Below are 26,018 nucleotides of genomic sequence, written 5' to 3' on the forward strand. Positions count from 1 at the left end.
GTCAGTATTCAGCATTATTCAATGTTAAGAGCGACATGCCTTGAAACAACCAAGGACACAGGGCATGACCGTGAATTAGAGCTTGTAGCATCCGAACAAGAGCTAAACTTTAGCCTAAGGATCCAAACACGCCAGTGCATCACAAAAGGTACTGTAGATCTGTAGCTAATACTGCAAAATAGAAACAGCTGCACACGGCCGCAGCTAGACCGAGTAAATGCATTCAGATGCAATTCCAATTACAGAGCACCCGAAAGCACTTCTATTTTCACTTCTGAATCCAGGCCAAGTTCCTGGGATGCTATCGTTCATGCAGGTAGCTAGGCAGGCAGGCATACGGCAGACTCAGAGCCGCCGGTGAGCATCTCAACGTCGGCGAAAACCACGCATCGCATCCAGTTGCCGCTGCCTCAGGTTGCCATACTTCCTCCTGCGCCGTCCAGTACCAGCAGCAGCCTGAATGACACAATTTGCAAAAGGTGTTTAACTCAGCAAAAAAGATGTATGCCCCAAAGCAGTTATCAGGTTCTGCACTAGAGGCGCCTTTTACCTGCTCCTCAGCCTTAATTGACTCCATGAGTTTGTCCATATCAGGAGAGTCTTTTTCTTGCATGGCACCCATCATTTTCTGCATCCGGGTGCGCATTTGGAAGAGCTGCGCAACCAATTGGCCCACCTAATAGGGAAGGAACAGTTGATTAAATCCCTCAGTGGTTAGTTTGGCTCATACTAAACATACTCCCTCCGTCCCAAAAAGAATGACTTTTTAGGATTTTTCAGACAGATTAAGGGTGAATGAAAAAGACGCACGTACCCTTAGTTAGTTCAGTTTGCATATAGAAAATGGAGAAAATATGTTTCCATTTAATCATGCATGCACGAAATCAACGCGCCAGATTATGCATGCATAAGATTTAAATCTTAAAACGTCATTCTTTTTGGAACAAATCTTGAATGCCAAAACATCATTCTTTTTGGGACGGAGGGAGTATAGGAGAAAATGATTGTATGATAAGAATTGAACCTGCTGTTCGGTCTTTCCGGAGTCCTTGGCCACTCTTTTCCTTCTCTCGCGTGACTCAGCCAATAATTCTGGTCTTTCCCTTTCCTCTGCACAAGTAAATGAATATATAACTGGGCCAAAGGGACAAGGGGTGCATCATCATCATGCTCCAAACCATTATGATTGACTATTGACTAAGACTATTTAGTTAGTGACATTGGATGGAACCTTACCAAGTTACATGTGAAGCCATGCCATATGTGCAGTTATTAAAAAGAAACTGTTACGCTTGAGCAAGCAATCTTTAAGAGTTCATATTAATAAATAAATGTCAAAATAATGTGGAAAATTGAATAGCAATCAGATACTTATGTAAAAAGCAGAGCAATCTCAAATCTAGGTAACTCAATGCCTGCCTTGTTGATGTGAGAACAAAAACCAAACTGCCGATTGCAAGTGAAAACTAATCTAGATATCACATTATCGCACGTTTCGTAATACATGTTAATCAAGCATGGACGACCTATTCAAAATGTGGCAAACTCTCTAGTTCACAAATCAAAATAATTATCAGATGCATGCCCTATTTTTCTCATGCACAGCTTGGAACAGTAAATTAGAAAATATAGAAACCATAGTAGTAAGATTTCAGGAGGCACATGTAAAAAGATATATTCATGATGTGTGTTATGATTAGAGTACATACCAGGAGTCATTACATTGATCATTGACTCCATGAAGTTGAGATTCTTCTCAGCTTCACGAATTTGTGCTGGTGTAACCTATTCAAAACAAAGGCAAGAGCTGCTTCTTAAAAAATTCAAGTTAAAAGCTTGAATATTTGCACCTCGTTCATTTTTCAAGATGCAGTTCCATTATACATGCTAATAAATGGGCTCCATAAGTTCATAGCTGCACCTTGTTCATGCCTGGAATCATGCCAATTAAACGACTGAACGAACCCATTTTTGCGATCATTTGTGTTTGCTTCAGAAAGTCATTGAAGTTAAACTTTGCGCTCAAGATCTTCTTCTGTAATTCCTCAGCATCTTCTTGACGCATCTACTTGTACAAACAAGTTACACCATAGGATATCAAATAATAGTCTAATGAAAGACAAGAGAAAAGGAACATTTCACAGGAGGTACTTACCACTTCTTGTGCTTTTTCAACAAATGAGAGTACATCTCCCATTCCCAGGATACGCTGTGCCATACGATCTGGATAGAAAGGTTCAAGATCTTCAATTCTTTCTCCTTGCCCTACGAACTTGATGGGCTTTCCTGACACCTGCAAGTTTTTCAGTTGTTCATATTTATTTATTATAAACAGCGTACTAGTTAAAGGAAGGAAGGAATCAAGAAATTAAACTGCTGATGAATATAGGAATAAAACAAGTTGGTGAACATTTATGATTTTACCACTTTCATGTATAGTGGTTCATCATGTCTCTTCCTTTGTGTATATCGTAGGTAAGTAAAAAAAGAATAAGGATTAAATACAAAAAGTAATGTGACATGACCAATTGAACCCATAAAGTGATGATATATTTCCACTAAATGGTCCTGCCGAATATGTGGCATTATCACAAATTAGTAGTTTCTTGCGAAGAACCTCGAAATAATAGCTGCCTGAAGGCTGAAGCTACCCTATGAAACAAAATGATGGGTAAGAGTTCTGTTAGTCAAGAGACCTCTTTAACACTCAGTGCTGCTCCACCTCTGGAGTCACCGTCCAGTTTCGTCAGTATAGCACCAGTTATGCCAATCTCATCATTGAAGGAGCTGACCAATCCTAACCATACCAGAAAATAAATAAGTTCACCATGAAGGACATCATGTAAATTGCAAACAGAAGTATTAAAATGATAATAAAACAAAACGCAGCGACATACCTGCAGCTTCTTGGCCAGTCATGGCATCAACCACAAGCAGAACTTCTGTAGGATTTACAGCCTTTTTTACTTCTTTCAACTCATTCATCATCGCTTTGTCTACCTAATGATAGAAAAGATTATTCATCTGGCATCAGTGGTGATGGTCAAACTTAAGGCAAGTAGTATGAAGAATAATGTAAGTTTGAAAGACATGTGAACATTATACACATCTCATTCAAAATCTCGAACATTTCAAATCATTTGGTGTTTTGTTGCAAACTAACTTACTGTCTTACCAATAAGAAAAAACTAGTGCAATTTAATCAGATACGTAAGCACAACTTAAAATTTATTTAATCAGATATGTAAGCACAACATAACATGTTCAAAGTTCAGCATGATTATGATCTAGTAACAAGAGCTTACAAAAGATACCATCTAACTATTGCAATAACAGCTACAAATCAGAGGAACAAATACTGAAGCAACAAACATGACTGACCTGCAGTCTTCCAGCAGTATCCACTATAATCACGTCTGTCTTCTGGCTTTTTGCCTCCTTCAAACCGTTTTTGGCTATTTGAGATGGCTTTGCATCAGTTCCCTCTGAGTAAACTGGTACACCAACCTATCATAGTTCAAATGTGTTCCACTGAAGAGTAAGTTATAGAAGAACATTCAGACACAGCGTTGAACTTCCAAACAACTATTACCTTTTTACCCAGAATAGTGAGTTGATCAATGGCAGCAGGCCTGTAAACATCTGCAGCAACCAGCATACAACTCTTCCCCTGTAACCTGAGTCTGGTCTATAAGTACCAAAAGTCTCTGGGTATATATATTAGGAATTTCTTAAAGGACAGGCTTAAGGAAAGCACCATTTTTTTTAAATACAAGGCAAGCTTTGCACAGACAGTAGTCTTCCCAACACCTTGCAGACCTGCCAACAAGATAACTGTTGGACCAGATTTTGCAAATACCAAATCTGATACCTCGCCGCCCATCAGTTGTACAAGTTCATCATTTACAACCTGTGCCACTGAGTTAAGTTAGTCCTCCAGTGTTAGAAGCACATCAATTCGTATGGGAAGAGCACATTTGTCAAAATAAAATTAAACACTGAATTTCCTAGTTAAGGTTGCTTCCATGCACAATTACATTATCTCCAGTAATTTATCTACCTCTCCTAGAAAGATAAATTGAGAAATTTATATTTAAATAGTTAAGCAAGTCCAAATCAAACAAACAAATTTATCTCTAACAAACTTCAGTAGAAATATCCTCAATACAATTAGATGAACCTATAACATGGGTATACCTTCACCAGCTGCTGATCAGGACTGACGCCTCGGATAACATCGGTTCCTACAGCCTTTTCACTTACAGATTCAATAAATCTCCTCACTACCGGCAAACTTACCTGAAAGATTGGTTCCGCGTTACGTTATGAAGGCAAAAAAGAATACAAAATAAATGTCGTGAAGTAGGGATGAAACATACATCTGCCTCCAGAAGTGCTCTTCTAATATCTCGCATTGGTTCGGCAATGTTTTCCTTTGTCAATACATCTTGAACCAGAAAACGCATTTTGTTAAGTAAAAATCGAGCAGAATTTGTAAAGTGTGCAGGTATAACTCCATAACTGCACCATGTTATGCAAGAGCATATCAGCTGCTCACAGTCTCATCTCATGACAGAATGATACACAAGTTCTGCCAACAACTAAGACAGGACAGTACCCCAACATTACAGCATATTCTGGATGTGCAAGCACGCAATTCTTGAATTTTAAAACCCAACATTACAGCATATTCTGGATGTGCAAGCACGCAATTCTTGAATTTTAAAACCAGTCATGGAGGCTGCTAGCTAAGGCTATAGGGAATCAGTTTTTTATAATGTACAAGGCACTGAGTACTGACAATTGCTGAATCAGTTTGTACGGAAGATAGAAACCATTGTCCTCAAGCACCATATCGCACAGATGGACTCAGCATTTGAACAACACGTCACATGGAGGACATCACGAATTCACGATTCTAAACAACAATTATTAATAGCTAGTTGCCCATTTTAATTATGAAATGCACCAAAATTTGTGTCCACTGCATTGTACAGAACACAGATTACTTGTGCTCAAAGAGAATCCATAGAAGTACAAACGTAGAAAGCAATAACGAAGCTCACCGACTCCCCGCAGCTTGTTCCAGGCGGACTCGAGGCCGGTGGTGAGCTGCCCGAACATCTCCGCCCGGACGACCAACCCGCCCGCCCTCCTCCGCCTCCTCCATCCCTGATCGAGCGTAGAGACAAACAGTTTAAAACAATTCAAGCCAAAACGCAAACACCTCACCTAGGAAAGGGAGGAAACGAAAGGCTGAGGACTTGGAGGAGCTAGCGGACCGGGAAGTGTGAAGAGCGGGCGCGAAGTGCTGGACTCTGGACCGCGCGGAGTTGGAGGGAGGAGGTGGTTGAGAAGCGGCGGAGGTAGAGGGGGGCCACGGCTGCCTTCTCCGGCGACCGGCACGCGGCGGCGGGGGACGAGGAGAGCGCGAGTGTTCTAGTGGCCTCCATCGGAGAGGCTTGATGAGGAGAGGAGAGCTGCCTTCTGCGGAGGAGAGGGAAGCGACGAGGCGGATAAGAGCAGTTGGAAATGGGCTCGTAGCGATTGCAGAAGAAGGCCGGCCTGAGTTCATTCCTCTTCTAGTGGGCTGACAGGTTGGGCCTTAATGCCAAATGGGCTCCATTTTGAAACAAAATACAACATAGCTATTGGATTGGATGGATTTTCCTCTAAACAAAAGTTATGGGATGGATTTTAATCCTGAATTGCCATTCACAAAAGTAATTCCGAACAGAATACCGTAAAAGAAACTTTTTATCCTGCTTACATACATATTTATGCATGAGAAATACCAAGCATATCTAGTATTTCATCAATTATCATTAAACTACCAAACTAGTGATCCATACATAAACTGTATTCACAAATCATACATACATAATTGTGGCATTTTTGGACTTGTAACCACCATTTAACGAGGGCCTCATCTGGACATTGCATTTGACTAGGCCAAAGTCACATTCTACTATTCTAGCGAGTCCAGACAGCGGTGCCCAACCATGCATTGGCAAGGATCACAACTTGTTGAATTTGACAACATTTCCCACCCTCTTCTAAATCCAAACACATTACCACAATTGATGATGAGGGTCCCCAGCCAAAACTTCGAGTTTCAACCCCGGTGCATCAGCCAGCAGGCTAGCTCAAAACTGCATCCAGGTTCCTCTGCTTCGGCTTGATGTTCCTCCTCCTCCGCCGTGCGGTGCCAGGTGGTGCCTGAATGATGCACAAGAATTCAGAAAACTCAAGTTCCTCTGGGAAAACTTACCAGAAATATTCACACCGCCTGAGACATCGTTACCTTTTCTTCAGCTTTAAGTGAGTCCATGAGGTCTCCCATGCCTGCTATTGCTTCTTGTCCTTGCACCATACCCATCAATTTCTGCATCTGAGCACGCATTTGGAAAAGTTGAGCAACCAGTTGGCTCACCTAATGGGAAAAAGAACAACCTTGTTAGCTCCATGTTTTGGTATAACTAGAGCATTATGGACTTTTGGTGACTGGTGATATCATAAGCGCAGAACTAAACCTCTTGCTCGGTCTTTCCAGACTCCTCAGCCACTCTTATCCTCCTTTCGCGTGATTCGGCTAGTAACTCAGGCTTCTCTCTTTCCTCTGCAAATCCCAGAACAAAAACCAATTGGGCATCTAGGTCCATAACAGAAGCAGCCATCCAAGTAGGTTTCATATAAATAGCTCAAATACAGAAATAACGTACCGGCAGTCATTGCATTAATCATTGACTCCACAAATGCAAGTCTTTTCTCAGCTTCTCTTATTTGTGCAGGAGTAACCTGTTTAGAAGGAGAACTGCTTTCAGGTGCTGGCATTTACCATATCAAATTTAAACATGGTTGTAATGCATAGCTGTCATGTCAAGTTGGAGAACAAACTAATTCAACATGCTCATGTACCTTGTTCATGCCAGGAATCATCCCAATTACTCGGCTCATGGAACCCATCTTTGCAACATTTTGAGATTGCTTTAAGAAGTCATTGAAGTCGAACTTTGCACTCATAATTTTCTTCTGTAATTCTACAGCTTCTTCTTGCCGCATCTAGTTGTACCAGATGTAAAATTGTAAACAACATAAAATCTTCACAACATTTCTTAGGACTACAACAAAGGACTAGTTTTACAGGAAGCTACTTACAACTTCTTGTGCTTTTTCGACAAATGAAAGTACATCTCCCATTCCCAAAACTCGTTGCGCCATGCGATCAGGATAGAAAAGCTCGAGGTCCTCCAATCGTTCTCCGCGTCCTACAAATTTAATGGGCCTTCCAGATACCTGCATGATTAGTTAAGCAGTGAATTTTACTTTCATGTACCAACTGAAAATAAGAAATACTTAAATGTACTACAGGGCAATGACCACAAGATAGCTGCTGAGGATATAAGACTTCTCATAAAATCATATATATGCATGCAGTGCGGTGAAAATGGTGATGATGACATATCTTTATCATTCATAACTGTGACAAACAAGTGAAAAAGGATAATCTAAAGATATACACACGAATAAAAAGTTATGTCCCTGGCATAAGAAACTGCAATTTAATCAAACAGTGGTAAATAGACAATAATCTTTTTTTACATCATCAACTAATCATTAATTGATATGATGGCAAGAAAAGTTTCTGGCAAGCAATGACCTCTTTAACACTTAGTGCTGCTCCACCCCTGGAATCACCGTCCAGTTTAGTAAGTATGGCTCCAGTGATACCAATCTCAATATTGAAGGTGGTGACAAGTGCTGCATATCAGAAAAGAAATATTTATGCAAATGTTGGAATACTATTGAAGGAAAGAGTCGCTAAGCTTATTTGAGTTTATAGGACCAGAAGAACAAAAATCTTGCTCTACAGGAGCACTATAAGCAACAAACTTGTTAAAACTTTACCGATAGCCAATTTCAGAGCGACAGCTAATTTTTTGGATTACTGTGTTGCATTGCTGCAGTTCTAACAAGTGTTGTAAAGAATGCAATCACTTGGCAACAAGAAGACTGAAATAGCAGGAAGAAGCAAAAGGTGGATACCTGCAGCTTCTTGGCCAGTCATGGCATCAACAACAAGCAGTACCTCAGTAGGATTAACTGCCTTCTTCACTTCTTTCAGTTCATCCATCATCGCTTTATCAATCTGAATGACAGAAAGGTGATCAGCTAGCATCAATAATGCAAGTTAAACCATAAAGGCAATGCTAGTTAATATGCTATCTGAATAATACACATTGTTCATGCGTATAAAGGTGCAGATGAATCAGGTTCAGACCAGAATTCCATATGAGTTGTGACCTTAGACTGAAAAATTAAAGGGGATACACAGAAGGCTAACCTGCAGTCTTCCAGCAGTATCTACCACAATGGCATCAATATTCTTGCTTTTCGCTTCTTCCACAGCATTCTTGGTTATCTGTGGAGGTTTGGCCCCCATTCCTTCTGAGTAAACTGGTACACCCACCTGTCAATCCCAATAAAATAAAATAAAACAGAAGGAAATTACAAAAGTAAATGTTACATGATGGTAAAAAATCTGATGGTACATCTGCTTCTTAATTTTTAGAGCTGTCACATGCAACTATTCAAGGCTAAGTAATATAAAGCGTACCTGTTCACCCAGTATAGTAAGTTGATCAATGGCAGCAGGCCTGTAAACATCTGCAGCGACCAGCATACAGCTCTTCCCCTGTAACCTAACTCTGATATAAGTATCTATAGATTATCAAGCATTAAAGCCTACCAGATACTCAAAAATAAAAGGCTTAGGAATGCACCAGTTTCTTCAAATAGAATGCAAGCTTTGCACAAACAGTAGTCTTCCCAACACCTTGTAGACCTGCCAGTAAGATAACTGTCGGGCCACTTTTTGCAAATACCAGATCAGATACTTCTCCACCCATCAGTTGTACAAGTTCGTCATGCACAATCTGCAGCACCAATTATGTTATTTTCTTGTGCTCGAACCATATAAATAAAATTGACAAGATTTTAGTCTTTTCATTAGCATAGACCAATAGGTGATTACTGAACATTCAAGAGAAGATTGTTTATGCATATTATAGTAATTTTATTTGCTAGTGAGTTTCACTATTACTAGAGACAAAAAAGGGAACTTAACAGCTAAGAGAATCTAATATGTATTGTGGGGAACACCAAAGTGACATAAAAATGATTATCCCAAACATACATTTGTGTGCTTGTTATCTATTGATCCCTTAATGGTAGTATGGCACAACATACCTTCACTAGTTGCTGGTCTGGTCGAACTCCTTTGATAGTATCTGCACCTAAAGCCTTTTCGCTAATGGATGAAACAAAACGTCTCACAACTGGCAGACTAACCTGATGAAAGCAGGAGAAACTTCAGTGCTCAGACTATATAGGTACAAAATGAACTGATGAGTACAATTAGAAGCTGCAAGGTACTTACATCTGCTTCCAGAAGTGACCTTCTAATGTCCCGCATTGGTTCAGTGATATTTTCCTTTGTTAGCACGTCTTAAATGAAAAGGGCACTGTGTTAATCTTAATGACCTTTGGTTAACCCTGTACTAACTTGCTACATCGCAGACTAAGGGGGTGTTTAGATACTAGGTGCTAAACTTTAGCAGTGTCACATCGGATGTTCGGATGCTAATTAAGAGGACTAAACATGAGCTAATTATAAAACTAATTGCAGAACCCTGTGCTAATTCGCGAGACGAATCTATTAAGCCTAATTAATCCATCATTAGCAAATGGTTACTGTAGCACCACATTGTCAAATCATGGACTAATTAGGCTTAATAGATTCGTCTCGCGAATTAGACTCCATCTATGCAATTATTTTTGTAATTAGCCTATGTTTAATACTCCTAATTAGCATCCAAACATCCGATGTGACAGGTGCTAAACTTTAGCGGGGACCCCCAAATAATGTATTCATGTTTGGCATTAGCATGGTGCTACATTTTATTTTTCTCAAACAGAGCGCCTTCGCCTTTACATACAATTATATTATGGAGGGGGAGCAGCCCAAGTCCCCAGCACCTCACAAAAGAAAAGGAAGTAGTGTTCACTGACCAGTTGCCACAAAGTCAGCAAAATTAACAATTTCTACCGAATTCAACTACCCAGGCTACGCAGAGGCAGTTTTGCGACGCTTTCTGGAGTTTCCCATGAAAAAACAAAGGAATTCAGGCATCGATGGTAGGAATCAAGAAGCGAACCGACTCACCGACGCCACGCAGCTTGTTCCAGGCGGACTCGAGTCCCGTGGTGAGCTGCCCAAACATCTCCGCCCGCACAACCAACCCGTTCCCCCTCCTCCTGCGTCTCCTCCATCCCTAAAATCCCCAAAGGTAAACATATGCACTATAACATCAAGGCCCAACAAATGCGATCCTCTTCCGGAACCCAGAAGAAAAGGCTAGCTAGCTAGCTAACGGACCAGAGAGAGGGCGCGCAAGGCTGGGTTCCGGGACGCGCGGAGGTGGAACGAGCCTGTGGAGGAGCAGGGAAGGTGTAGGGAGGCGAAGGCTAGCTTCTCCGGGGAGCAGCGGGTGACCACCGCCGCCGGGGGAGAGTAGAGCGCGAGCGCGGTGGCGTCCATTTCCTCGGCGGAGGGGGAAGGAAGCCGACGGACTGGGGGATAAGAGCGGTTGGCGTTCCGTGAAATGCAGGTGGGCCCCCGAGGAAGAGAATCTTCTTGGGTTCTGTGGCCCGTGTAGTGTTTACCGAGCAAGAATGGGCCCTACCTGACTGGCCTTGGTGTATTTGGGCCCATCGGAGAACACCTACTAGTCTAGTGTGACGAAGAGTGGAATAACGAATACATGACGAGCAAGTTCAAAATTGCACATTTCGAGATGATAGATATTTCAAGATGAATTCATTCTGAATTTGTGACTGGTGAATAGGAAGATTACATTTGGCATTCATCAATCATGTTTTCTAAAAAGGATTAACGGGTACACACGCATAATTAACTAAGCCAAGTATTGCGATATTAATTACCGTACCCTCTGGACTAGTAAATCGTAGCTGTCTTCGTCCTCGTCGACGCCCACAACACCAGCTGCGGCGGAGGCGTTACGAACTGCAGCCCGAGCCGGCCGCCATCGCGCGCCGCCTGCAGGAGCTCTTTCACCGGCATCACTACCTCCATAAGCACGAGACGCCCATCCGCCCAGAACGACCGGAAAGCACACGCACGGCTTCGTCCCGCCGCGCCCGATCCACCGTATCGGCGGCGGCGGGAACGTCAGCGGCCGCTTCTCCTCCTTTTCCTTCCTCAACCACGCTACCGCTACCGGTGCTCTCCAAGAAACTGCTGTCTGGCTCCATGTCCTTGAGCATGTCGTCGGCGTCCACGGTGCTCTCGGAGCCGAGCCCCTCGGTGCAGAGCAGCAGCGAGGCCGAGCTCTTTTTCAGGCAGACAGGCACAACCTCGCGCTCCTCTTCAATGTGGCCACGGTGCTCGCCGGTTTGGGCCTCAGGAGCGCGTCCAGCGACGATCCACCCTTGCTCTTCTCGGCCTTGGCGGCGGCGGCGATGTCGAGCCACACGATGCCGGGCGCGGCGCCGCCGACGGCTGCAGCAGGACGGCTCGCTCGGGCTGCCTCTCTTGGAAATGGAGCTCGCACAAGATCTCAGTGAAGGACGCCGGGTCGATGGGCTGCTTGGCGATGGGGTGGTTCCACGGCACAGTGCCTCCAGCAGCGTCGGGTTCTCCGGCAACGGCATGCCGCCGCGGCGCGAGAGCACCCGTCGTGGAGAGCGTCGCGTCGCGCGGGGAAGGCGGAGAGGTTTTCGGCGCCTCGCTACCTTGCAGCTATCCGTGCCGATCTCGACCGCCCATGCCCGATCCAACGTCCGAGACAGGCCCAGGGATTTACCGTCCACCCCCAGGGTCCGACCGTCCGCCACCATTGACGACGGCCATGCCGCCGAGGACTCCGCCGCCAGCACTCTTGCGAGCGAGATGGTTCGGAACGTGTTCCAGCTTCCCAGGAGGCTGCTCGTCTGCGTGCCGGGGACCAAGGGGCTCCCCATCGAGGAGGAGGAGAAGATGCTCGAGCGCCGAGAGCTCAGGCCGGCTCAGGTTCTGAGCGCCGCGCAACGGCGAGCCGGCCTGGCGGCCAGGCTGCGAGGCGCAGCGCGTGCTGGTGGTGGACGGCATGCCCGGCCCTGAGGCAGTACAGCAGTCGTCAGTCCGCATCCGTGTTTCAGTCTTGCCATCCTGATTCAAAGCAGAAGTAGATGATGGAAGGGCCGCAGGCAAGCAAGCAGCACAGCTGCAAAGCAAGCCAACTATCAATGCAGCAACCGGGATAGAGAGGGTAGGAATATTTAATTTCGTCCTAAGATAATTAAGATAATTAGAAGCATTGATATTTCATATTATATGAGGAACCAGGAAGACACACACATTGAAGGTGGACACACACATTGAAGGTGGTTTCTATGTCTGAGCACCTTCCTCCCTAAAAAAAGGGCCTTCAGCAACTCAAAGGCCATTGCCGAACACAGTTACAACGATTTTCAGCAATGATCAGTTAGATCAGAACACACGCTATGGCCGATCAGGCATTCAGTCCCCCAAGACCCAGTGTGTAGTGGTTCATGCTCCACCTTAGCCAAGTAAAGTACCGTGCATATGAAAGCAATCAGGAAGCAATGCATCGGCTCCAGAGGGAAGGGTTAAGATTTCTCATAACATATGCAATTTAAAATGTAAGATCACGATGATAGAATATAGAAGATCGTTATAACATTGCTTGATACTGCCATACTGGTTCATAAGAGGCAACCGCATTTACAGAATCCACGACGTGATGATACTAGCAAGCATATATATATGTAGTACTATTAACAAGGGCGAATATACTTGTGACAGCAAGTGCAAATCCAGATTTCCAATCCATCCTGACAAAAAAGAACTTATGGTGCCTAGCTAGCATGTGCTTCTTGCATTTTGGAGTAAATCGGAGTGCAAGAGAGGGATAGAGAAGGTAGAACTCAACAGATGATGCTGCAGGACCTGCAAGTGAGCAACGGATCCGTGACCTCGCAATCTCAGAAACTGGGGAAGTAATCAATGGGAGTCAACTCCAGCAGCACATGATCAGAAGCCCTTGGCCATGCACGGAGTTCCCTTCGGGCTGCTTCGAGCTTGGCTGCATGCTCAGGCTTCACCTGCGAGTGATGGTACTCGATGCTCATTTTCTTGAGGGCGATCGCGTTCATCACCAGGAACTTACAGATGCCCCCGCAAGGGTGGCCTTCAAAGAGCGAATTGGTGTAGAAGGTGACGCTTGACAACCGATACAGAAAACCGCCTCCGTTTATCTTCTCAAACCAAAACTCTGCAGGTAAGGGCGCAGGGCTTCCCGGGTGCCGAAGCTCCTGGTAACACACAGGAGAACCATTTTATGGGCAGCTAACGGCAAAAAGAACAAAATAAGAAAAAAAAATATCAGCTGTCTAGGGCTTACAATGATTCTGAGATCCTTGAGGTTGGGACAGCTGTTCAGTAAGCATGAAACAAAGGTAGAAAGCACTTCATGATTGTGATCCAGAATAAGGCTAAGTGATTTCAATCCGAGAAGATAGCTTTTCTTGGGCAAACTCTTCGGTATCGAAGCCTTGGACATGCTCACAACCTAATGAAAACACAAATGGATGAAGGTTGCACCTTTCTATAAACTACTTTGAACAAGCACACAAATCATTTAAATAGGATTTGCAATGACTATATGCTTTATTGCACTACTCAATCCTTATCGTGTAAACTAAATTAAATGTTAATCCTAAAACAGAGTGACCGACCTAAACATTTGGAGATTAGGATTATTACAAGGTGTCTAGAAGGTTAAAAAACAAATTCGAAACTCAAAATGTATCATGGGAATAAAAATAACAAAGCTAAATACACTGCATTTACTACATTTTACATGATACTGGCCAAATATTTATGAATATTTTTTCGAGAATATGCAGGAGAGCTGCGTATCTTTTCATTAAGAAGAGAAAAGAACAAAGTTCTTACAACGCGGGCCTTCCCGGGCGCACGCACACGGATGTAAATATGTATGAATATATATTGAAGTCTAATTTCTAAACTCAAAAGTTACATATTCTCTGAAAAGATATATATCATTTGCAACAAATATCAATCCACAAAGTCATCGTATTACACAGAACATGCACAAATGATCTAGTAGGATGCTACAACATTTCTAGAGTAAGAATGACCAACAACAACAATGAACAAGTCCAATCCAATGGCTTTTGCATGATGAAATTAAAACAGGATGTGTTTCAACATACCACTTATACAAAAATATATGAATCTTGAAGCAAAGTAGTTATTAGTTAATATTTGGAAAGGACATTTCTGAATTATCATGTAAAAATTTAAAGGTATCTACCGCATAATTTTCGAACCTATATATCTAGGTACTAAGATTTGGTAGCAGCAAGCCCTTGATCAATTAAGATACCTTTTTCTTGTAATAAACCATTGACAAGCGAGTAACCATTACAACAATTCAGGACTCACAAGTCACACCTGGTACTGGTAGTTATGTCATATCTTCTCCACACCAGTATACAAGTCGCAAGTGTGTGTGATTGCAAACATTGAATAAACGACTCATAACTTGAAAGTGTATTCCAGTAGACAGTAGTAACATCTTTAAGCTATCAACGCGCAACACTAGCACACATTAAAATGCATAAATTCCCGTATAGAAATCACTTGCAACTTTCAGCAAGCAATTTAACTTAACCACACTGAATGATGCAACTAGTAAAGGAGCAGAAAAGATGCACACTGAGCCAATCAGCCAAAACAAACTGACCTCGGAGTATTCAGTTGATAAGTGCAACCGGAGGCTCTTGGTGGAGCTTACTCCACAGAGGAACTTCACCATGTTCTTGATCTCGTCCGTCTGTTTGTGCTCCCTCTCGGCCATCTTCTTGTAATCAAGCATCTCCTCCATCTCATGAATTGAGTAGTCCCTATCAATGTTCTTGGTGTCGTGGAGGCTCCAAGAATGCTCAGGGCAGCCGTAGGAGAGGCTCAGCTTCACCATGTCCAGAGGCGGTGCCTTCTTTACGACGATGCAGAGCGGGCGGTACGAGTAGATGTAGAGCTTCTTGAGGCATGGCGCTTCTATGATGATGTTCCGCGCCTTGTGGACGTCATGGATCTCCAGATGCTCCATGGTGCTGCACCGCCGGATCAAGCGGCAGAGTTCGGCGTCCGTTGCGGTCACGTTGCGAAGCCGGAGCAATCGCAAGGGGCGCAGGCCGACGAGGGAGCCGGGCAGTCGGAGCCAGCAATTGTAGAGGTCCAGCGAGGTGAGCGTCGTGCAGGCGTACACAGTGGAGGGCAGCGCGTAGCACTCTGTGTAGTCGGTGTTGACGATGCTGAGCTCCAGGAGCCCGCCATTGCAGCAGAGCTCGCGGAAGACCTTGTTGAACCAGTTGCAGTGCACGCTCATGAACCTGGAGTCGATCTCGAGAGCCGCGACCGGCGCGGCGCGGCCGTCGAGGACGCGGCGGAGGGCGTCCATCCAGCGCCGGGGGTCCTCGCAGCGGTCCTCGTCGCCCTCGTCGGGGAAGCCGCGGCGGTTGAATGTGGCCGGGCGGATGACCAGTCGCGGGAGCGTGGCGAAGACGCGGGGCCAGCGGCGGGAGAGCGCGGCCGTGACCGCCGCGTCGCGGAGGGGCACGCGGGCGAGGATGGCGTGCAGGGTGGCGTCATCGAGAGCGCTGAGCCGGTCCTCCGCGTCGGCAGCTCGGGCTTGCGGAGGAGAAGAAGGCCTCGCCCTCTTCGTCGCCGGTTGTGTGCGCTCCTGCTCCATGGGAGGGAAGGGAGGGAGGGGGAGGAATGAGAGAGGAAAGGGGGAGAAGATTTGGCGGCGATATGATAGCAGGCGTGCTTCCTTTTCCCGCCAGATTGTGCAAAGCGCGCCCTTTTTTTCCCCGACATTTTCCTTTTTGGAGAGTAAAATGTAGGTAGGGATCCTGGTGGCTGTGGCTGAGAAGCCGCGCGCAGGCCGGCGCCTCGGCGGGCGCACCAGGGGTGGTGGTGGCGGCGAGAGGCGGCGTGACACGACGCGGCGGCGGGCGGAGTCTGGGAAAGTGGGGAGTGGTGGCGTGGGCTGCCTGGGCCCTGGGAGATCACGGGCTCACTGAATGAGAAGTTAGTTGGGCCCTGGGAGTAGCAGATTAGCCGATTTTCTTATTGGGCTTGGGCCGGTCCACCGCTGGACCCTATCTGCAGAAGAATTTTGCTGCTCGCTTGGATGTTGTTCGCGAGGAGTTTCTTTTGAATCAAAAGGGTAATAGGGAACTGGCAGCTCTGGATGACGACAGAACAAGACTACAACAGTATGAAAGTGTGTGGAGATGTGTGCTTTCTTTTCCCGCCAGATTGTGCAAAGCGCGCCTTTTTTCTTGTTGGGCTTGGGTAGTCTCTTTGCAGCCGAACAAATAGTGGGCCTTGTATGAGAGGACCAAGTCCAATAAGGCCCACTGTGCTGCCTCTGTATTCAAACAGGTGCTTATGTATAAGCTGCTTCAGAGATTTGAACTATGAGAAGCAGCGAACAAATCTTATAATCCAAGCGTTGCTTGCAAAGCGTATTCAAACAGGCCTTTTAGATTAGTGAATGGATTTGCAGTAATGGCTCCTGCAAAGGCCCACGGAATTTGTCGAGCTATACTGAAGATTGAAGTGGGCCAGCCTAGGGCCCACGCGGGTGTATCGGCCCGGTCACGGCCCACGGGGATCCCACTAGAGTCGGGCGGAATCGAGTCGTCGTCCCGTCCGAAATTTCCCATCGAGTCCGGCCCGGCGAGCCGCACCCAACATGTTCGCCTCCATCTGCCGGAGGCGGCGGCTCCTCCGCTTCCGCCAAATCCCCTCCGCTGCCGGCGCAGACCCCAGCCGGCGGCCCTACCCCATCGACGCCCTCCTCTCCCACGGCTACTCCCCGGCTGCCCGCGCGGGCGCCCCGCCACCCGAGCCCTGCCCCGCCACCGTCTCCAACCTGACCTCCTGCGGGCTCCTCTCCCCCGCCTCCACGGCCGCCCGCAAGCACAGCATCCGCTCCGCCGACAGGGCCGACGCCGTCCGCGCGCTCTTCCGCAGCTACGGCTTCACCGACGCGGACATCACCGAGATAGTCCGCCGGACCTCGGTGGTTTTGACCCTCGACCCCGACCGGATCCTCCGCCCCAAGCTCGACCTCTTCGCCTCCCTCGGCGTCCGGCCGCGGAGGCTCTCCACCGAGCCGATCCTCCTCACGCGCAGCCTCGACAACCACCTTGTCCCCTGCGTCCAGTTCCTCCGCGGCGTCCTCGGCACCGACGCCGCTGTCCGTGACGCGATCTCCCAGGCCCCACGCATCCTCCACGCTGGCCTGGAGAAGAACATGCGCCCCGCCGTGGCCGCCCTGCGCCGTCTTGGACTCCTCGACGAGTTCATCTCGAAGCTCATCACCATCCAGGTAGGCGTGCTCAGGCTTTCGCCCGAACGCATCACCCAGATCTTCGAGTACCTCAAGTTGCTCGACCTGGGTGTAACAGATCGGGCCTTCCTCTACGCCTTCCGCGCTCTCTGCCACCTCAGTAGGGAGACATGGCTGCGAAAGGTGGCCCTGTACCAGAGCTTCGGAGTGTCCGAGGGAGAGCTGCTCAAGGCGTTCAAGAAGCAGCCCACGATACCCCTCTTCTCCGATGAGACCATAACGAAGAAGCTGCAGTTCTACCTGGACGAGCTTAAGCTTCAAGTAAGCGATGTAATGCGAAATCCTGTGCTTATGGGGTATAGCCTGGAGAAGTGCATCATACCAAGGTGCGCTGTGCTGAGTGTGTTGATGAGGGAGGGGAAGATTGAGCCAAACATCAAGTTACATACAGCATTGCTCGGTAGCGCCAAGAACTTCTCCGACAAGTATGTGATGAGGTATGCTCATGATGTGCCAGATGTTGTTAAGGCATATGAGGGTAACATCAAATTCGAAGGTTTCAGATAGCGGGGTGTTCCAGTTCCAGTGAAGCATTATGCGTACCCCGCATGTTTGCAATGACATTGGCATCAAAGCATTCTGCGACTTTCCAAAGTGCCATGTGCTGATGTTACCCATTTCCCTCTTCTAAGCACTTGCCATTTGGTAACCTCTGTCCTAACAAATCTAGAAATATAGACCTTGTCATGATGTCAAAAGTAACTGAATCTGGAATGTTGAAGTGATTCATTCAATTGCTTGTGCTCTTTAATCTGGTTCTTCCATAGATTTTGATATTTCTCTCTGGAATGGCCTTAGTGCTTGTTTACTTTTTACTACCTACCTGAAAACTATATGCTCCTTTCCAATCGATAGATTTGTTGGTTTACTAAAAGTTGAGAACATCCTGATGATTTTGTTGGTCGTCAGGATATTTGAGTGTGCGCCTACTGAGTTTTTCCATACAGAACTGTTGAGCATTTAAAAGTGAAAGCTTGTAGCTCTGTTCACAAAAGCTGCTGTCAGATTTGTAAAGCTTGTCTTTATATAAGTGATGTTGTGTATGAAAATGCCATTCTAGATGACCCCAGTTTGTAAGCTGGATAGATGACCGTAGTGGAAAAAAAGCTGATGAATTTGCTTATGGTTGTATGCTTGCATTACATCAACAATATCAGAAAAGAAAATATGATAGGGGAAGTTGGCCAACTGTGTCAGCTAAGGTGGAAGTTGCACGGTGTGCCAAATCTAGAAATAGAGTTGCAGTGCCAATCATTCAGAAATAATTTCCATATATTCAGATCTCTTGTTGGTAGCTTTGTGGCTATACTCGCCTTCATGCTGTCTTTCATTGCTCAACCTCTTGAGTTATGGCATGGACAATTCATGAGCTCCTAGGGAAAATGCTTGAGGAGAAAGGATAAGACACATTACGAAACATCTTCTGAAGAGCACTACTTCCAATGCGAAGTTGAAATAAGTACTTAGATTATAATTTGAACAAAAATAAACACATATTTAAACCTTGATTGTATTCTAGAAATTTATTTACACTAGTTCGCAGCGCCTGACTCCTGACTCTATAGAGATGTGTCAGTCCAATTGAAGCATCACCAAGAGCTAGAACAACATGTTGACTTCCTGATTGTCATCTGATGACGGGATGGCCACGGGCCGGGCAGTTATCGTGCATCGTCGCCCATTGGCGGCGTATGGCCGTATACCATCGCGCTGATCTCGAGGCGAGGCCGCGCCGCGCGCCAAAACCCCTGTAAAACGTTCGGCGCCTACCTCTACCGCCCGCGGTTCACTCGCCCTCGCCCACCCCACCTCCTCCGTCCGGTCCTCCTCCCCTGCCGCAGAGAAAGAAACCACACAAGAAACGGGGCAGCGGCAACCAGCCAAGCCAGGCACGCGTCGATGGGCAACTGCCAGGCGGCGGAGGGGGCGGCGGCCGCACGGAGCGCTCTCGGCCGGCGCCGTCATGGCGGCCACCCCGAGCCACTACGTTGCCGCCGTCATCGCCACCACGCAGCCGGGGACGCCTCGGGGTCCGCGCCCGGCAAGCACCTCAAGCTGCTCCGCCCAGACGACACGCTCCTGCTCGGCCGCGTCTACCGCCTGGTCAGCTTCGAAGGTACGTACCCCACCCCTCGCGCTCCGTCCGATCCTGCATTGCACGCCCAACGTTTTGCTTGCGGCGCGTGCTGCGCTGCCGGCCGTGTTAGGCCGGCCGGTTGGTGCGCATGAGATCCTTGCGTGTTCTTGTTCGGTTTGAATGCCATTGTTGACTAAGATGACGAAGGTGTGTGAGCAGAGGTGCTGAGGGAGTTCGCGTCGAATTAGCACGTCAAGCTGAGCCGCCAAGGACGAGGACGAGGAAGCGAAGCCAGCGGCCAATCACCGCCGCCGGCGTGCCAGCGTCGACAGCCGCAGCGCCGGCGAGCGCAAGGAATCCGACCGGTCACTGGCCAAGGTATAGATTTCCATGTGGCCCTAACACGACGGGCCGGCCCGAGCACGACACAAAGAAGCACGGTCCAGAAACAGCCCAGCCTGACACCCATCGTGCCAGTGCCTGGCACAGCCCGTAGGTAGTGCCGGGTCTGGGCCGGCAATCTGGCCCGTAGTGCCGGCATGGGCACGGCACGGAAATTGGGCCGGCACTATACTGACCCGATTCGTATGAACCGTTGGATGTTTAATATTCTTCCTAAGCCGTTGGATGCACTCGATTGAAAAACCCTAGAATAAAAACACTCATCCCAGCTTCCCATCCCTCCCCGCGCCGCTATCGCTCCTCTCGCTCGCGCCGGCGCCACTCTCTCTCGCTCGTGCCGGCGCTGCTCTCTCTCGCTCGCGGAGCTGCTCCCCGCGGGTGAGCGCAGGCGGCGGCGGCGCGGCCCCCGCAGGCGAGCCCCCTCAGCACCTGACGCCGCGGCGACGACGGAGCGGGTCGCGGCCGGCGCGGGCACGCCGGGCTACCGTGCTCGACAGCACGGCACGGCACGGCTAACCGCCCATAGGGCCGTGTCAGGGCCGAGATGTCGGCACGGCGGCACTACACGGCACGGCACGACTAAGCCACCGCGCCGCGTCGTGCCCGTGCCAGTGCCGTGCCGTGCGGCCCGGTTGGCCATGTATAGGCCAAGGTACGCACGCCGCGTAGGCCTCCATGATACTATTCCGCTTTCCAATAATCTCCAACCAGTTGATCCGCTCGCTCGGCCTCCATCGCACGTCGACCACGTCTCGGCGTTTGACAAGCCGCTCGTGCAGTTACGCCGCGTGCATTCACTCCCCGTTCCCATCAACACAGGTCATGCGCCAGACGGAGGAAGTGGAGCCGGAGCAAGACCCGTCGTCGTCCGACCCCAGCGCCACCAAACACGGCCACACCGACGCGGCGGCCGACCTCGACGCCGAGCTGGACGCGCTGCTGCTGCTCGGCCGCCGCGACGCCCGGCAATGGAGGCCCGCGCTGCAGAGCATCGCCGAAGGGTGACCAGGTCACTTCGGTAGTTCGGTCTCGGAATTTCTGTATTGATTTGGTTCTTGGGAACCCCTTAGGTTGCTACAATCCTTGGGTTCTGCCAATGCTCGCTGGTTTGATCCATTTTAGTTCCTGAAACGTTTCTTGATTGTTTGGTCCTAGATTCCATTCGTCCAAGTATAGATTTCCATTTGGCACTAACACGACGGGCCGGCCTGAGCACGACACGAAGAAGCACAGTCCAGGAACAGCACGGCTCGACACCCATCGTGCCAGTGCCTAGCACGGCCCGTAGGTAGTGCCGGGCTTGGGCCGGCAATCTGACCCGCAGTGTCGGCACGGGCACGGCACGGAAATTGGGCCGGCACTATACTGGCCCAATTCGTATGAACCGTTGGATGTTTGATATTCTTCCTAAGCCGTTGGATGTACTCGATTGAAAAACCTTAGAATAAAAACACTCATCCCAGCTTCCCATCTCTCCCTGCGCCGCTATCGCTCCTCTCGCTCGCGCTGACGCCGCTCTCTCTCGCTCGCGGAGCTGCTCCCCGCGGGTGAGCGCAGGCGGCGGCGGCGCCCCCCCCCCCCCCCCCCCCGCCCGCAGGCGAGCGCAGGCGGCGACGACGGCGCGGACCCCTCCGGCGAGCGCAGGCGGCGGCGACGGTGCGGCCCCCCGCGGGCGAGCCCACTCAGCACCTGGCGCCGCGGTGATGACGGCCGGCGCGGGCACGTCGGGCTACCGTGCTCGATAGCACGGCACGGCACGGCTAACCGCCCATAGGGCCGTGCCAGGGCTAAGATGTCGGCACGACGGCACTACATGGCACGGCACGGCTAAGCCACCGTGCCGCATAGTGCCGTGCCGTGCCGTGCGGCTCGGTTGGCCATGTATACGTCCAAGGGGAGGGTTTTTTCCCCTCTTTTTGGGGGTTTCTGATTTGAGAGTGTCACCCACCGTCTCTGCTTCCGGCAATGGGGAACTGCCACAGCAGCGGCAGGAGCAGGCGTCCGGAGACGTCGGAGCCGGCGCTGCCGCCTGAGGCGCCGCCGGCGGAGGAGCTGAGCTCGTACGAGGCGGCGTGCCGGTCGGACCCGGAGCTGCGCACGTTCGACACGAAGCTGCAGCGGTGCACGAGCCGCGCCATCTCGTCAGCGGTGGGCGTCGAGGTGCGTTCGCTGTCGCTGGACTCCCTCCGCGAGGTCACCGGCTGCCTCCTCGACACGAACCAGGAGGTGGTGCGCGTCATCCTCGACTGCAAGAAGGACATCTGGAAGAACCCCGAGCTGTTCGACCTCGTCGAGGACTACTTCGAGAGCAGCCTCCACACCCGTGCCTCAAGCGCGCCCGCGACTCCCAGCTCCTCCTCCACGTCGCGCTCCAGCGATTCGACGACAAGGAGGACACCGCCGCCGCCGCCCCCTCCGTCAGTCTCTCCGGCCGGCGTTGATGTTGTGGCCGAGGAAGTCGAGCAGCGCCGGAGGCGGGTGCTCGGCGTCCGAGGCTCGAGCTCGACGGTCAAGTGTCGTCAGCGATCATTCTCTGTGTTACACTACAACACAGCCAGCACAATGCGCTGGGATATTTCTTTTATTCAACTATCTGCATTCAACTTGGATTCCATATTTTGTCCCTACTCATATATGGATTCCCTGATCCACCACCAACATTGCATAAGTCCGAATTCCTACTGCTGGATAGTTGGATTGCACTCGGATCGGATGTGTGCGTCAAGACGCAGCACGAAGATGCTCTGCTCATCACTCTGTGACGTACAGATCACTGAACATCTCAAGGATCAAGGTGTTGTATTCATATTGTGATGTGGAATCTGAATTTCTGACTGAATAGGACGAACATAGCGTCTTTCATCACTCTCAACAAGCTTTAGGTAGCCGATGCTTCTCATGATTTGTGCCTTCACCTGCTTTCCTACTCCTGCCTTTGATCGCCATGAACCACACAACATGGCATATTGGCATGGCATCACATGACTAATGTTTCTTTGCTTGGACGCTTGGTGTCGTCGTCTCCTCCGGGCACCGCCTCGTTGACGCCCACACCACCAGCCATGGCTGCAGCGGCGCCCTTGGTAAACTGCAGCCTGAGCCGCCCGCCCTCGCGCGTCGCCTGCAGGAGATCCTTCCCGGGGATCACCACCTCCAGCAGCACAAACCGCCCGTCCTCCCGGAACGACCGGAAGCACACGCGCGATTTCCCGCCGCCGCGCCCGATCGACCGTATCGGCGGCGGGAACGACGGCGGCTGCTTCTCCGCCTTTCCATGTTCCACTGCGCCGGCGCCAGCGTCCTTCACGTCGCTGCTTCTCTCCGTGTCCGTGTCCGTGTCCGTATTCTTGCTGTGGCCGCTGAGCGCCGCCGCGGCTGAGGCCTCGGCCTCGGCGTCGCCGTCCTTGAGCATGTCGTCGGCGTCCACGGTGCTCTCGGAGCCGAGGCCCTCCGTGCACAGCAGCAGGGACGCGGAGCTCTTCTTCATGCAGAAGCTCGCGCTCCTCTTCACGGTGCTCGCCGGCTTGGGCCTCAGGAGACCGTCCAGCGACGAGTCGTCCTTGCTCAAGTTGCTCATCTCGGCCTCGGCGGCGATGTCGACCCACGACGCCGTGCGCGGAGGAGGGCGAGGCGGTGGCTGCGACATGAGGACGGCTCGCTCCGGCTGCTGCTTCTCTTGGAAGTGGAGCTCGCCGAAGATCTCGGTGAAGGACGAGGGGTCGATGGGCTTATTGGGGTGGACGTTGCGGTTGCACGCCGACAGCGCCTCCAGCAGCGTCGGGTTCTCCGGCAGCGGCTTCTCGAACAGCCGCCTCAGCCCGCCGTCCGCCGCCATGGGCGCAGCCATCGACTGCTTATCTCTCGAGAACATGCACTGCAAAGAAGCAACAGAAGAGAACAAATATTTCAGTTTTTCGGGGAGTGCTCTTCAGAATTCAGAGACCGTATCAGTTGAGAGAGTGCCACCAGGAATTTACCTGTAACTGCAATGGAACCGGTTCAGGTATGATGTCAGGGCTGAAGGAATAGCAGAACAGTTTGAGGTGCGTGACCGGCAGCTACACTCTAATTTTTGTGTTGTTCTGACTTGTGAGGTAGAGACAAAGATGCATATATATACTGGGAGCAAAAGGAGATGTGGAGAAAGATGCGAGGCTTTCTGAGTTTCTGTGGCGGTTGGCTGTGGAATTGGAATTTTTCATTTCACAAGTGGAGATGGCACTGCAACTTGGGAATATGACCGTCACTACAGTGCAAAAAAGCCTGCATTTTTCTATGACCATCAGTCTGACAAGCACAAGTGTGAGTGTTCAGAGAACAGCAAGACACTCCTGTCATTCACGATACATACGTTAGCCGTTAGGAACGCAAATTTGTGGTGAAGTGATCAGGTGTCTTTGGGATCCAATGATATGTTGCTTCAGCATTCTGATCCCGTAAACTGGAATTGACCTGTCCTTATGAACCATGATGATGATCATGCAGTGGCATGTGTCTGGCTTGAGCAGATTATATTCACCAGGATGGAGATCCAGATAACACAAACATATCAGTCCTGGATTGCGTGATACATAAGTTTGGGAACGGGAATTTCAAGTGCAACATTGCAGCTCAGAGAGGCATCTTTGTACTGGGCACTAGTGACTTATTGGTTCAGTATTCTGGGACAGGAATTGGCATCTCCTCGTGGCGCGTTATCTTGCACCGGCATTTGTCTGGCCCGCCGAAAATATGTAAGCTAAGAAGGAAGTTCTGCACACAAATCTGTCTGCCCAAATCCGATTCCGATCTGGTACTAAGAAACTGAACACTGCGATGGCAGCTGGACAATTTCCCGACCAATAGTGTACTTGTCACTGAATCACACCAATGCTATCCCCAAGATGGAATAAGGTCTTTCCAGTCTGAATTTTCTTTTCTGAACTCTGAAGCATGCCTCGTTGTCTGAATGAAATGAAAAGTGGTGTCATCTTGCCTGCTTAAACTGTGTCATCTATGTGAAAGCTGGGAATCCTACTGCAGACCCGGTAAGCCTGTAAACGAAAAGGACCGTAGAGAAGATTAAGTGCTTGAGATCTCAGTTCAGACACTTCACTGAAAAAAAGTCATTTTTTTTATGACCGTCACTCCAGTAAGCAGGGTGTGTTCAGAAATCAGTGCTGGCTTGCATGACCCATACGTTAGGAATGGAAATTTAGCAATGATACATCTCAAAGTGGCATCTTTGTACTGGGCACAGATGAGCCATTGCTTCAGCATCAGGTTGACCTGTCATCTCCTCAGGGTGATGATCTTGCAGTGCGTCTGCCGTGCGCAAACTATACAGCTCAGCATTGAAATCCCGATTAGGACAGCATACTAATCTGTCTGCCCAAATCAGGTTGGGAAAGGCTTCGCGTAGAACTCAAGCACAAACATGCATTTAAGCTATTTCATGCATATATGAGCTACTCCCTCCGTTCCAAATTATAAGTCATTCCAACTTTCTTGGAGAGTCAAAGCATCTCAAGTTAGACCAAATTTATACAATAAAGTACTAACATTCATGATACCAAATAAATACCATTAGTTTCTTCATTAAATGTATTTTCATAGTACATCTATTCGGTGCCAAACCTTTGTGATCCTCTCTATAATTTTAGTCAAACATAAAATGGGTTGACTCTCAAAAAAATTGAAATGAACTTATAATTTGGAACGGACTATAATTTTAGTCAAACATAAAATGGGTTGACTCTCAAAAAAAATTGAAATGAACTTATAATTTGGAACGGAGGGAGTACCATTCAAAGGAATGGTTGTACATGTTCCAAGTGCTGCTAGAACAGATCGAAGACTGAACCAACGATTTTCACCAACCGTTGCTGTACTTGTCACAGAATAATGCTAGTATGATCTTGAAATTGGAGTACGGAGCTTCCAAACATTGACAGGGAATAAAGGATGTGACAGTCACGACAATAAAGAGCAGATTATCCCATTTGTTAGCTGAACAGGCAGAAATCAAG

General features: G+C 48.7%; 5 protein-coding genes and 2 pseudogenes across 5 annotated transcripts; 2 read left to right on the forward strand and 5 right to left on the reverse strand.

Moving 5' to 3' along the window:
* Positions 1–40: 40 nt before the first annotated feature.
* On the reverse strand, positions 41–5,508 carry LOC117863767 (signal recognition particle subunit SRP54, chloroplastic). Its single transcript, XM_034747607.2, has 15 exons — positions 5,283–5,508; positions 5,067–5,172; positions 4,380–4,447; positions 4,198–4,299; positions 3,758–3,910; positions 3,593–3,670; positions 3,382–3,507; positions 2,898–3,000; positions 2,697–2,797; positions 2,156–2,293; positions 1,922–2,065; positions 1,710–1,785; positions 1,025–1,110; positions 551–676; positions 41–456 (listed from the first exon to the last, which is right to left on the reverse strand). Exons 1-15 carry the CDS (start codon positions 5,451–5,453, stop codon positions 367–369), a joined length of 1,668 nt encoding a protein of 555 aa, XP_034603498.1. The 5' UTR covers positions 5,454–5,508; the 3' UTR covers positions 41–366.
* A 269-nt stretch (positions 5,509–5,777) lies between these two features.
* Positions 5,778–10,657, reverse strand: LOC117863768 (signal recognition particle subunit SRP54, chloroplastic). Its single transcript, XM_034747608.2, has 15 exons — positions 10,439–10,657; positions 10,226–10,334; positions 9,440–9,507; positions 9,250–9,351; positions 8,784–8,936; positions 8,618–8,695; positions 8,345–8,470; positions 8,047–8,149; positions 7,661–7,761; positions 7,159–7,296; positions 6,919–7,062; positions 6,723–6,798; positions 6,534–6,619; positions 6,305–6,433; positions 5,778–6,219 (listed from the first exon to the last, which is right to left on the reverse strand). Exons 1-15 carry the CDS (start codon positions 10,598–10,600, stop codon positions 6,142–6,144), a joined length of 1,653 nt encoding a protein of 550 aa, XP_034603499.1. The 5' UTR covers positions 10,601–10,657; the 3' UTR covers positions 5,778–6,141.
* A 343-nt stretch (positions 10,658–11,000) lies between these two features.
* Positions 11,001–12,017, reverse strand: LOC117864952 (uncharacterized; annotated as a pseudogene).
* A 718-nt stretch (positions 12,018–12,735) lies between these two features.
* Positions 12,736–15,877, reverse strand: LOC117863005 (putative F-box protein At3g58860). The gene is made up of 3 exons (XM_034746571.2): positions 14,853–15,877; positions 13,485–13,652; positions 12,736–13,395 (listed from the first exon to the last, which is right to left on the reverse strand). Exons 1-3 carry the CDS (start codon positions 15,858–15,860, stop codon positions 13,066–13,068), a joined length of 1,506 nt encoding a protein of 501 aa, XP_034602462.1. The 5' UTR covers positions 15,861–15,877; the 3' UTR covers positions 12,736–13,065.
* Positions 15,878–16,835: 958 nt separating this feature from the next.
* LOC117862510 (transcription termination factor MTERF8, chloroplastic) lies at positions 16,836–18,282 on the forward strand. Its single transcript, XM_034746005.2, has one exon. The coding sequence runs from the start codon at positions 16,872–16,874 to the stop codon at positions 18,036–18,038; it is 1,167 nt and encodes a 388-aa protein (XP_034601896.1). The 5' UTR covers positions 16,836–16,871; the 3' UTR covers positions 18,039–18,282.
* Positions 18,283–19,173: 891 nt separating this feature from the next.
* Positions 19,174–21,442, forward strand: LOC117865802 (uncharacterized; annotated as a pseudogene).
* A 1,342-nt stretch (positions 21,443–22,784) lies between these two features.
* On the reverse strand, positions 22,785–24,144 carry LOC117862921 (protein FAF-like, chloroplastic). Its single transcript, XM_034746474.1, has 2 exons — positions 23,988–24,144; positions 22,785–23,884 (listed from the first exon to the last, which is right to left on the reverse strand). The coding sequence occupies exon 2, from the start codon at positions 23,879–23,881 to the stop codon at positions 22,988–22,990; it is 894 nt and encodes a 297-aa protein (XP_034602365.1). The 5' UTR covers positions 23,882–23,884; positions 23,988–24,144; the 3' UTR covers positions 22,785–22,987.
* Between the last annotated feature and the right edge of the window lie 1,874 nt (positions 24,145–26,018).

This window comes from Setaria viridis, chromosome 7 (genome assembly GCF_005286985.2).
Source record: "Setaria viridis chromosome 7, Setaria_viridis_v4.0, whole genome shotgun sequence".
Taxonomy (NCBI): domain Eukaryota; kingdom Viridiplantae; phylum Streptophyta; class Magnoliopsida; order Poales; family Poaceae; genus Setaria; species Setaria viridis.